The following is a 12,551-nucleotide window of genomic DNA, read 5'->3' as shown; positions in this document are numbered from 1 at the left end:
GGTGTCTTCCTGTGCTATTGTTCTGTGACCCTAAGATAGTTTTCAGGCATCGGAGGAAAGAGGTTGATGTTGCAGTTGGGTGTGTGCTCTGCTCACTCCTCGTCTGAAGTCAGTCAGTGACTCTCCCTGTTGCTGACGAAATGCCAGCCTTGAGCAACAGCTGAATCTCCATCCTTGGGGCCGCCCTTTACCCAGCCTTCTCCGTCGGGATGAAAGCTTTCATTTAATTCTTGTAAAGGCAGCCCGTGCGAATTGCAGACACAGCCTCTAAGTGATCTCTCTGCTCCCCGGCAAGCAGACGGCCTGACCGCTGATGGCATCTGCAGAGGAAGTGGTGGAATGTGGAAGTTTACATGACATCAGTGCACACACATCCTCCTGTCTCGAGCCGGGAACCCAGCCATCAGCTACTGTCATGGGGCTCCTTGTCCTCCCTTTCTCCAGAGCCCTAGGCTGCCTGGGAGTCTCCTGCCCCATGCTGGTCTGAGAGGATGGGCCTCTAAGCAGAACTGAAAAGAATTGGTTGAAATGACAATAACAAAAACGTTTATTGCTTACATCCTCTGCAGCAGGCTCTGTACCAGAGATGCACTCCATTCCTCCAGTCCTCAGATGCACCCAGATCCATTCGAAGGGAATTGCTCTGGTCTGAACATGTGTGCTCTGCCCTCCTTCCAAATTTGTATGTGAAAGTCCTACCCCCCGACAAAGATGATGGTGTTAAGAGATGTGCCTTTGGGAGGTAAGTCAGTCATAAAGGTGTCTTACAAAAAAGGCCCCACAGAGCTCCTTACCCGCTTCTGCCACATGTGGATAGACAGAGAAGTGTGCAACTCGTAAGAGGATCTTTGCCCCACCTCTCATCTCAGACTCCAGCCTCCAGAACTGAGACAAATAAATAGCACCCAGGCTGTGGTATTTTGTTAGAGCTGCCCAAACAGGAAGGCAGGACTCATCCCAGCCAGCCCCCTAATACAAAGTGTCCTGTCCAGTGCACAGACATGGAAAACCATCCGATCTGCCTCATACTTAGGAGAAAATGCTCTGACATGTGCCAGCCCATGAGGAAATGGAGAATGCTGGTAGAAAGAGGGCCAGGAGTTTTAAAGTGCATGTTGTAGACATTTTCAGGTTCTTGGTACCTGTGCAGGCAGAAGAGAGAGTGAGGTGAAGGCGGTGGGTGGCTGGGAAAAGGCAGGTTCCGCAGATCCTGCCCTTGGAAGGGCTTTGAAAGTAACAGTGGGAACTCCAGGGTCCAACAGAGCTCCAGTGGCATAGGTCAGTCTGGTTCTGCCTTCCAGAAACTGGCTCCCAGGTCCAGGTGAGGCCAGGAGCTATGCTCCAAGCACCTCTTAGGTGGCCTTTTAGGGCACTGAGGACAGTGACATCAGACCCCAGATTTTCTTTCCTAAACTTTCCTTGGATTCATGAGGACCTGGAGTCCTGGAAAAACTCTTTCTTATGTTCTTTATTTTTTAACACCTTTTTTTTAAATGGTATGACTCCTGTACAGTAAACTACACATATTTCAGATGTACAATTTGATGAATTTTGATAGATGTCTACACCCATGAAAACCATCACCACAATCAAGGTGTGTTCTTCTTATACGGAGGGTGGCACAGGAGAGGGCAGTGGTGGCTTAGGCAAGCCAGGTCCCCTCTGGATTGGGATGATGAGTTGACACTCTGGCGGCTCTGTTATCTCGCGATACTGGCGGAAGGCGTAGTACGAGAAGCATCACCTGACCAGCAAGGGCTTGGGATTCAATCATGGGACTTCCGCTCAGCCTGTGCTCTCGCTCCCAGCCCCAGCAAGGTCTCACGACGTGGACCCCTCAACAAACAAGCTTCGGGGCCTTTCCTTTGCACCTTCAAACAAATGTTCCCTTTGGAACTGTGAAGCTGGCTACTTCCATCCTCAAGTCTGTATTAGCATCCGAAGAGTCAATGTGAGGAACCCTCGGGAGAACCTGGAACACCAGCCTGCGGAACTGGAGGCATTCATCAGTGTACGCTAGGTGTTCCAGAAGTGTTTCTGTGTTATTCTGTAATCGAAAAAAAAAGCAAACTCCAGAAAATCAAATACTTTATTGCTTTACTTAGTAATGTTCCCAATCAGTCTCCCGGCACCCTAATCTTTTGTAAGCAGGTCTCTAAGGAAAAGCTCCAGGTGTCATCCTTGTCCTTGTCCGTCTGGTCCTCAGGAAGCTGGGGGTGGGTGGTGCGGGGCCTGGGTGGCAGGACTGAGAGCCACTGACCACCACCCACCCCCACCCCGTCCATCCCTTTCACTCTGAATAGCGCATCACGGCCACGGGCAGCGGGGATTAACCAGAGAGAAGAAACACAGAGAAAATAAGAAAACAAAGGGTGAAAAAGGAATAATGGAGGAGACATAGATGCTGGGGAAGGCACATTTCTTTTTGTGGTAACTGGAGATTCCAAATCACCAATTCAGCCACGTGACTTCAAGAGTTCCAGTAAATTTGTGGGAGCAATGGGATGAAATATGTTACATTAATACAGGTGCTACCTGCTGAGAATTTGGTCAGCAGTGGTCTCCAGAGCTGAAAGCACATTTGAAAACTTATATTTGTTTTTATCTCATCATCATTCAGTTTCTTCCCTGTGTACGTTTTATGATATCTGTGATCTAGCGATACAGTAGCACACGTATATAAGTCATAAATAAATAAATATACCTATATGGGAGAGGGTGTGCACAAATATTTTCAAATGGCCAAAAGAGCTTGGAGACTGCCTGTCAATGACAAAAACCGTTAAAGATCCACCATCCCATCTAGCAAGGCCTGGGGGCCTCACCAGGGACCTCTGCCAAGCTGGCTTTACGTAGAAAGAAAAGTCAGCTGTCAGCTAAGGAAGCCCCTCTCCCAGCTATTTTTTTAAGTGCCTCAGGTCCCTTTAAAAGGTAAAATCACCTGCATTTTGGGACCATCACTATCTAAACCCCCAACCAGCCTCTAAGGAAGTCGTATCATTTGGGCCCGCCCTATGCGGTCGTGGCCACTGGAAAGGCAAGTGGAATTGGAAAGCGGCCCGTGCCCTGCTCATCAGGTCCTGTGCCCAGAGCTGGGTGCACCTGCCCCAGGCAGGAGAGCCCTCTGCTGTCAGAGAGGCATTGTACAGATTCACAGCAGCCCTGTTTCTTCTTTTTTTTTTCCCCCTTTATTCGAATATAATTTTCTAATTGATTCTGCATTCATAAATACAGTTTATTGCTTGTTTTGTCCTTGTGTGATACTAGTTCTGAGTCTCCAAGCCTGGAGAGTGTGCATCACAGTGGGGGTGGCAGAATGGGGTCCTGACTTCAGCAGGTGCAGCCCCTCAAAACATGGCCCACCCCTGCACCCCACTCGAAAGCTGAGTATCATTTGCTGCCCCTGTGTCTCAGAGGCCATCTTTCTAGATGAGTTGTTCCACACAGGAAACAAAGAACTAACGCCTCCATCCAGCCTCTGTTGGGGGCAGTCTGTGGCCTGGGTCCTGGGATGTGGCCTGCTTCAAAGTCTCGATTGGACACAGCCATCCAGCCCTGGAGGGTCCCTTCCACTTGGCCTGAGACCACCATCATGCAAGCCTTTGAAATACAGCCTCAGGGGCTCAGAGGTGTCCACACGAGTCCCTGCTCACCCTCATCCTCCTGCAAACTCCACTGGTTCATTCACTGGGAAGTGGGACGCTCTCCCCACAAACGTCCTCTCCCTCCTGGGGAGCAATTATGTCTCCTGGTCATCAGCGGGCACCAAGAAAGTGCGCCGTGCGGGGTCCCCGCAGGCTGTCTCTGTGGTGCTGCTGGGACCCTCAAGCGTCTGCCTTGGGCTCCTTCATCGATTTGACAAACTCCTTGACTTCTTCTTCCAAGGCCTTGTTCCGCCTCTCCACGTCCTCCCGGGAGCGCTCCACATTGCAGAGGCTGATTTCCAGGGCTGCCGACTTCTTCTTCTCCGTCTCCAGTTCTTCATTGAGCCTCACCACCTTGGCCCAGACGTCATAGTTCTCCTTCTCGAGGCTACAGGAAGGAAAGGAAAGAATGAGAGGACAGGGCGTAACCGCTAGACTCTCCCTCTGGCCTGGCCCACAACCTCCTTTGTCTGTTTCACTTTCCACATCACAAGACCCATCGCCAGCCCGTATCTCTTGGTTATACGGCCAGGAGGTCTGCCCGCTAAACCTGAATTCCCAGAGCCTGTCTGAACCCCTTTTGTCATGGAACGTCCGTCTCATGACATCTCTTGTGCTGTTTTTCAGGTCATTTTCTGTTTTGTAGACTCCACCACAAGAAAGTCTTTGAACGAAGAGACCGCCCCTGCTATTTGCACCCCCACGGCCCTTGCACCTGTCCTGCTCAGTGGAAACTGAGGGCCTGCTGAACCCCATCCAGATTCCAGATTCCCAGCACCTGTGCACTCACGAGTGCCTTCTCATCCTGCTTCAATGGGGAGCACAGATTGACTCGTCTCTACTTCAGGCTCTTGGGGATAAAGATTTAGAGGACAGGGAACTGCCCGTTGGGGGCAATGGTCCTGCCTGTCTCATCCTCACTTCTGAATACCACTCCCAGTGAAGGATCTGTTGGATTCCTGAATTCCCAGGATTTTCACTGTTACTGGCCCAAATCCTAGCCTAGTCCCAGGTGCCCAGGTGCCCCAAGGTGGTGCTGGATTAACCCTCAGGAATGAGAGTGCATATGCCATTTTTTAAGCCAAAGGAGGGAATTCCAGGCCTGTGAGGATGTTGTGTTTGGAAAGTTGCTTCAGAATTTCACTCTGTGAGATGCTGCCTCCCTGCTACCCAACAGCCTGTTCATTTGTCTACGAAGACTTGAGCTCCAGCTTGAGCCCAGCCCTGCCTTCTATCTTCACCGGCCTTGGCCCATTCTGCACATAACGACCTTTCCCTAAAGCCTCACCTACCCTAGCCTATGTCTTCTTTTCTTTAAATTTTTTTATTGAAGTATAATCAGTTTACAATGTTGTGTTAATTTCTGGTGTACAGCATAGTGATTCAGTTTTATGTATATGTTCCTTTTCATTATAGGCTATTCCAAGGTATTGAATATAGTTCCCTGCGCTATTTCTTCTTCAAGCCAAATTAGTCGCAGTCCTTCTGGCCCACCCATTACAAATCTAATTTTCTTCTCGGAGATCCCCCTATCCCTCTTGCTTTGGAGGAAATCTCCAAAGAGACACTGAGCTAGACCTTGTCCGTGGCCTCAAGTGGAGTGGTTGAATCTGGGTGGGCTTGGGAGGCTGGCCAGCCCTGGTTCAAATCCCAGCCCCACCGGTGACCAGTTGTGCAACCTTCAGGAACCTTTTTATATTTCTCAAGCCCCTATTTCTTCTGTAAAGTGGGGGCATTACCCGTTCTACAGGATTATTGAGAGGACTGTATGAGAAGGTGTGTGTGAAACATGAAGCTTAGAGCAGGCATGGCAGACTGTTCATTCTCCCCACTCTCCTGAGGATGGGATGGGAGGCCCCCGATGGTGGATTCAAGAGACTCTGTACCCTTCAGCAGGAGAGGGCACCCTCATGGGCCCCCCCTCTGTCAATGACACCCAAGTTAGAAACTAGAAGTCTTCTCAAGCTGCTGTGGTCACCGCCAAGACATCACCCACGTTTCGGAGACTACAAACCATTGATTTCAGGTTCTTAGACAAAGGAGCTACGTGTGGCTTCTAGATGGCCACCTTCTGTAGGGAACAAAGTATCAGGACTCATCAAAGTCTTCCTTCTGTTAGAGCAGGCAGATAGCTAGATATGAGCAGAGAAAGGGGGACACAGACCAAATGGCAGGAATTGGGCAGAAAGGAGGGGCACAGGCCAAATGCAGGAAACCACACATCATGTAAGCAGCAGGGGCCCCTGGGCAGAGAAAGAAAAGAAAGAACCTTTGGGCTGATAAGGGATCATGCTTTTGGGAATGACAAGTGGCCTGGAGAAGAACAAAGAAAGGTAAGAAAAGGCAGGAATTTCCAGTGTCCGAATGTAACCTTTTACTCATTATGCCCTCATTTCAATAAAATCAGCCTTGCAGATCAGAAGTACCCATCATGCACTGACACCATGACACTTCTGATCCAGACTAAATAAGGACAAAAGTCCCTCCTCCCTTTGGGAAGGTGGAGCTGGGATGATAATCAGGGAATACGATCCCAAACCCTTCCCTCCCCAGTGAATATTCCGCCCATTCATTTTTACACCCTATGTAGCTAACTTGCCAAAGAAACTCAGGGCAGCCGCTCACCTGAGCCTGCCCGCTCTCCCCTTGAGAGTGTCCTATCCATCCTTTAATAAGTCCTCACTTTACTTTTTTTAAACACTACATCTTGTCTCTGAATTCTTTCTGGGACAGGACAAGAAGCTGGAACACCGGTTGCATCTATCAGCAACACTTCCACGTACCTGAGTCTCCATGGACCGAACAGTCCCCGTAATTTGAAAATCCCATTGGGTTCACATTTCACTGCCTTTCGAATAGCGTGAACATGGGCAAATCTGGATTGAGGTTTCCTCTCATGTAAGATGAGTGGTGTGGAAAAGATTTCAAGAAAATTGATCTACTCAAGCGAGTAAATTGCGTCAGAGCATCTTAGGGGTTTGTCTGAAATTGTGGCAACAGCTGAGTCACCGGCCCCTGCGTCTTGTTTGTCCCCGGCAACCTGAGCTTGAGGGACGTCAGTGATGTGATCTGATGAAGCATCAGGCAGGTGGGGGGCCCAGAAGCGATGCCTCACTCGGGCCTTCAGGTGGCTCACCGGACCCTCCCTCCGTGCTCGGGCCTCCCGCATTCTCCGCATTCTCCGCCCTCTCCCGGCAGCTCCTCCCTGGGTCCGCCCACCACCGCCCTTCCTCAGCATCAACACTCAGGACCAGGTCCCTTACCGTGGCCTCTGCGCTTTGGTCCCCTCTCCCTGGCCTGCTCCTCCATCCCCATCCCCACCCCCAACCCCCGTGTGGACCTCCCTTGTTCCCTCCTCTCCTTCAGGCACCTCTCAGTGCAGCCCTCCCCAGCCGCCCTATTTAACACTGGAACCCCCTTCGTGAGCCCCCTAACCTCCTGCCCTGCTTTACGGCTCTCCATAACACTTCCCACCATCCGTCATAGCACAGATTTTAATTACCCATTCATACGATCTGTCTATCCCCGCTAGAAGGAATGCTCTGTAAGCAAAGGGACTTCTGTCTGTTTTGTTCAGTGCTGTTCTCCAAAAGCTGGGATGGAATGGTGCCTGGCACACAGTAGGTGCTCAGTAAATATTTGCATAATTGATGAATGACATTAATATCAAAAAAAGTTTTAAAGTTCCTCTTAATTCATTTAGACAGGTTGATGCTTAAAGAGCCACTATTTGGAAAGAGCTGATTAAGCTACTTAAGCTGCATCCTTAACTTTTCATGAATTTAATCTAAAGCCTAGAGTTTTTACTAATTTAGTCATCGCCTCTCTCTTTTACCCTGTTCCTTATTAGGCCCAAATGCTATAGATACTGTCTTCCATAAATTGGAGCTTTAGAATGTCACTTCTTTGGCAAAGCAGAACAATCCTTACTGCTTTTAAGATGGAAGCTGAGTGGTGGCCCAGGCTCCACTGTCTGTGACTTACTTTTCAATCTGTTCCTCATACGTGTGCTTCTGCGTTTCTATTTCCTTCTGCAGCTCCTGGACCATCCTCTGCAAAGATTCAAGTTCCTCTTCTCCAGAGTTCTTTTTCCCAGGCCCGGTTTCAGAGTTTGGGCTGGCAAGAGCATCTCTCTTGGAGTCATCAGCCAGAGACAACGGTGCAGCTGCTGCATCCCCAGGGGACCTGGGCTGGGAGGGGACGTTATCGTAGGTGGAAGTCCTCTGGGAGTCAAAACACTGCGGCACACCTTGAGACATCGTTCTCCTGTGCCCTTCCCCTGCCGCCCCCTCCAAAGAAGGGGACCAGAACTCATTTTTAAAGATCTCCGCTTTGCAGCTGTTGGCACCTTGAAAAGCCGACGTCAAGAAGCATTTCCGGTTAGGGAGTGTCTGAGTCCTTTTCCGGGATTGTGTCTTCCAGTCTCCTGGCTTTTCCCTGGATGCTTTGCTGCTGTCTCCCAGACACCCATCACCTGGCTGTTGTCCAGTGGGGCTGGTTGTCTCTGAGTCGCTCGCCTAGAGAAAAATGGCCATGAATGTTACATGAGTTTTTCCCACATGTGTCACATTCCCAAGATAAGGATTAGAGACTTGAAAGAAGTGTCTCCTGGCTGCACACCTATGAAACTCTATAAGACCATCTCTCTCTCTTTTTTTAATTGAAGTATACTTAGTTTACAATGTTGTGTCAATTTCTGGTGTACAGGATAATTTCTCAGTCATACGTATATATACACAGACATTCCTTTTTATATTCTATATTCAATATCTTGTAGCAATCTATAACTTAGCAGAAGACCATCTCTTAATTTGTCATATTACTTGAATATCTGCATGGCATTTTTTAAAAAAGGATATTGTACTTGAAGGAACTCTTGCTCTAGAGAAGTACTGACTGAAATAAATTGTTTCCTTGTGGTAAGGAGCCCTTAACTGGGATTCTCTTATAACCTTAGAATGGAGATGTTTTCCTATGACCAAAATCCAGAAGCCATAAAAGAAAAGTTTGATAAATTCAACCCACACAGGTTTCCATGACTCCCTCCCCCAAGTTAAAAATAAAACAAAGAAATTACTGCATGCTAAATCACACAAGAAATGACAAACTGGCAGAATTATTTGCAGTGTGTATCACAGACAACAGGCTTCTCTCCCTAGTCTATGAAGTTCATGAAAATTGAGAAGAAGAAGACCAATAACCAATACAAATATGGGCAAAGAACAAGATCAGATACTTGATGGAGAAAAAATGCAACTGGCCCTTACAGCCAAGGAAAAATGTGTGCACTCTCTTGTAACAGGAAAGACTCAAATTAAAATTACTGAAATAACCGTTCTCATCTTTCAGATGGGCAACCCCCCACAATCTGACAACACACTGTGTGTGCGAAACTGGAGGGAAACAGGTTATTTCATGCATTGCTGGTGGAAAGACAAAATGGCACAGCTTCTATTTAACAATTTTAATCAAAATTACAGATTACAATCCCTCTGACTCAGCAATCCCACTTCTGGGAATTTATCCCAGACATATATCTGCCTGAGCACAAAATGAAGCACAGTCGAGTTATTCACTGCATCCTTGTTTAGGAAAACCACCTTTTCATCCATAGGGGCTGGCTGAGTAGATGATGGTACATGCGCAGAATGCAACACCGTACACACCTCCCAAAACACGAAGTCCTATGATGTAGCTGTCTACGTATTGACATGAAAATTTCTCCAGGGTAAACTGCTACATAGAAAAATTCAAGATACAGAGTAGTGTGTGTTTGAGTGAGTGAGTGTGTGTGTGTGTGTGTGTGTGTGTGTGTTTAGAGAGAGAGGGATCCAGAGATTGTGTTACATTTTGTATAAAAAGGGAGGTAAATAATTTACATTCATATACTCTTTTATTTGCATAAAGGCACACTGGAAGGATAAATAAGAAACTAATAAAGGCAGGGAGGACTAAGGTTGGTGGAGAGAGCAGAGGGAGTAGAAGTTCTCAATGTATATCTCTTTCCAACTTCCTGATTTTTTAAAAATCACGCATACATATTAAATATTTTTAGATTAAAATAAAAAGAGAAAGAAAAAGATTGAGCCCTAAGTGTAAAATCAAGAAATCAGGGCTCAAACTGTCCGTCCAATGCTTCTAGCTACTCACCTGCTTCAGCAACCACACCTGGAGTCAGAAGGACCTGGGCCCTGAGGTGAGAACTAAGTCTAAGTCCCACTCTCCACCGCTCTAGTGCTGTCATCTTGGGCCATCTGGGCAACCTCCCTGAGCTACAGGTCCTCAGCTGTAAAATGTGGATGATAAATTAAATTCTGTCCTACAGTTATGGTGAGGACTCCAGACGTGATCTATTTAAGTTCCCCAGCACAGTGCCTGCCCATTGCTACCCATACTGTTACAATAAATAGTAGAAACCTGTCAAATGAGCATAACAATGGCTACTCTCAAGAATAGTTAGGATGGGAGAAAACTCTAACTTGAAAACATACATGCACCCCAGTGTTCACAGCAGAATAATTTACAATAGCCAAGACATGGAAGCAATCTGAATGTCCATCAACAGATGACTGGATAAAGAAGATATGGTATATTTATACAATGGAATACTACTCAACCATAAAAAGGAATGAAATAATGCCATTTGCAGCAGCATGGATAGACCTAGAGATTATCAAACTAAGTGAAGTAAGTCAGACAGAGAAAGACAAATATCATTTATCACTTATATGTGAAATCTAAAAACATGACACAAATTAACTTATTTACAAAACAGAAACAGACTCACAGACATAGAAAACAAACTTGTGGTTACTATAATGGAAGAAGGGGGAGGGATAAATCAGGAGTTTGGGATTTGCAGATACTAACTACTACATATAAAATAGCTAAGTAGCAAGTCCTACTGTATAGCACAAGGAACTATATTCAATACCTTATAATAACTTATAATGAAAAAGAATATGGAAAAGGATATTTATGTATATATATAACTGAATCACTATGCTGTACACCAGAAACCAACACAACATTGTAAACCGACTATACTTCAATTTTTAAAAAATGGTAGGATGATTTCATTATATGAAGTATGAGCATTTCTAAATATTGATTTAATTTTAGAGTATTAGTAAAATGCATTGTGTCCAGATAGGCATCACTCCAGAAAAACCACAACCGTCACCACTACCTACTTTTTTTTCCAATGTTTTCTTAATCGTCCTCAGGATGAACAGTACTGTAGGCAACTGACATTACCTGGCCAACCAGAAATTTTAAATTCATTTCTTGGTCACATGTAAAGAATCAAGCTGCTATATAAAGTTCACATATCCTTTTAAAAAATATTTGTCTTTACAAATATGTCAAAATATTTGAGCTTTGCAAATGATTGCCCTTAAATAGTCTAAATTTGAGAGTCTGGAGAGTTTTTGGACATTGGGAACGTGAGACCCAGCCCTTCAGTACAAATGAGGGGGTTGACGATGCTTGAGACGGCTTATCAGGGAATGAGAAATATTACACAAACATACCACATACTCTGAGAAAGGAATCACGTTCCATGGCTTAGCAGGAAACCAGTTCTTTCTGGGCGTTCACCCGGAATTTTCAACAGCTCTCACTAGAACATTTACACTGTGGTCTAAAATTTGCTCATTGAACTTCCCTGGACTGTGTTTGAAAGGGTTTCCCTTTCAGAGTAGGCTTCAGCGGAGGACTCCCATTGCTTAGCCACTGGGGGACTGGCACACATCACTAACCCCACCTCCACGATGCCCATGGAAAGTAGATTTTGGAAGAGGCCAGGCTTTCAAGTTGCATTCCAATGGGTCTGTACTGGCTGTGGCCATGGCCACAGCATCGTTCAAGACACCCCAGAGAAGCTCTCACATGGAATGACCTGGACTAAAGAGGAGTCAAATGGAAGGAGGAAGGCTCTCTGCCCCTTACCATGTTACTGACGCTGTCTGTTCTAGAAATTAGAGTGTCCTCAGTAGCATCCCAGCCCACAGAACTTCGTGCCACTGGAGGTTTCTTGGGGTCATTTTTTTGGGCAGGAGGTGATAAGGGTGCATCTTTAGACTTGGGGAAGAGGACTTCATGGTCTCTGATCATCATGGTCATCACTCTTTGGATCTGAGGAGTCCCTGAAAAGAAAGAAGGAAGAGATTTATAGTGCTGGACCATGAAGCAGGGGGCAGGCATTCCTCAAGGGTCTCTACCCATGGAATGTCTCTAAACTTGACTCTAAAGCTACATGGTTCCAAAAGACCTTATTTTGCTCCTCACAGGACCCTTCTTAATTGCTTGGGGTAGGAGATTATGATGGAAGGGATGGAATAGATGAAGGATATGGGAGTGGGCTGAAAGAGGGCTATTTTCAGCCTACAGTCCTCTGAATCGGTCTTTGATCAGGAAACAGGCAATATGACAGGAAAGAAAATGAAGACATCTTTCTCTCCTGATGTGTCCTCGGTATGACATCTGATTTCTTATTGCACACAGAGCGAACGTGTGCTGGGCATCCTGCCTCCCCAAAACCATGGCAGACATCAGTACTCTGTGTCAGGACTCTTGTTCATTGAGCCAAGACACAGCCTCAGGAACCTTTTTAGCACAGCTTAACAAGTAGCCTTTTTATGAGCTGCCTCATAAAACCACACTTGTTTGCTCTCTCTGGTTAAGGGTATTAAAAAGCAATAAAAGACTAAGAAACATTAGCTGTGTTTGTGCCAGCCTATTGCACTGTGTGACGATTGGTAAATCTTTTAACTTCTCTGTCCCGCTGTGACCTGGAGAATGGACACAATGCCTGCTCGCTTATTTCACAGGGCTCTTTTACAACTCACATGAGCTAATCAACCGAAAATGCTTGGCCAATTACAGAGCGATTTGGTAGTGATGCCA

General features: G+C 46.4%; 1 protein-coding gene across 6 annotated transcripts in view; it reads right to left on the bottom strand.

The window, feature by feature from the left end:
• Positions 1 to 2,071: 2,071 nt before the first annotated feature.
• Positions 2,072 to 12,551, bottom strand: part of ARHGAP25 (Rho GTPase activating protein 25) — an 86,746-nt gene continuing 76,266 nt past the window's right edge. For all 6 annotated transcript variants that reach the window (XM_045523185.2, XM_010963758.3, XM_074341262.1 and 3 more), the window contains 3 exons: positions 11,595 to 11,791; positions 7,629 to 8,161; positions 2,072 to 4,032 (listed from right to left, as the gene is read on the bottom strand). In XM_045523185.2, coding sequence (XP_045379141.2) covers positions 3,825 to 4,032; positions 7,629 to 8,161; positions 11,595 to 11,791 — 938 coding nt within the window. In that variant the 3' untranslated portion in view covers positions 2,072 to 3,824. The remainder of the gene's footprint in view (positions 4,033 to 7,628; positions 8,162 to 11,594; positions 11,792 to 12,551) is intronic.

Source organism: Camelus bactrianus, chromosome 15 (genome assembly GCF_048773025.1).
Source record: "Camelus bactrianus isolate YW-2024 breed Bactrian camel chromosome 15, ASM4877302v1, whole genome shotgun sequence".
Taxonomy (NCBI): domain Eukaryota; kingdom Metazoa; phylum Chordata; class Mammalia; order Artiodactyla; family Camelidae; genus Camelus; species Camelus bactrianus.
The sequence above is the reverse complement of the archived record's forward strand: the minus strand, read 5'-3'. Positions and strand labels throughout refer to the sequence as shown.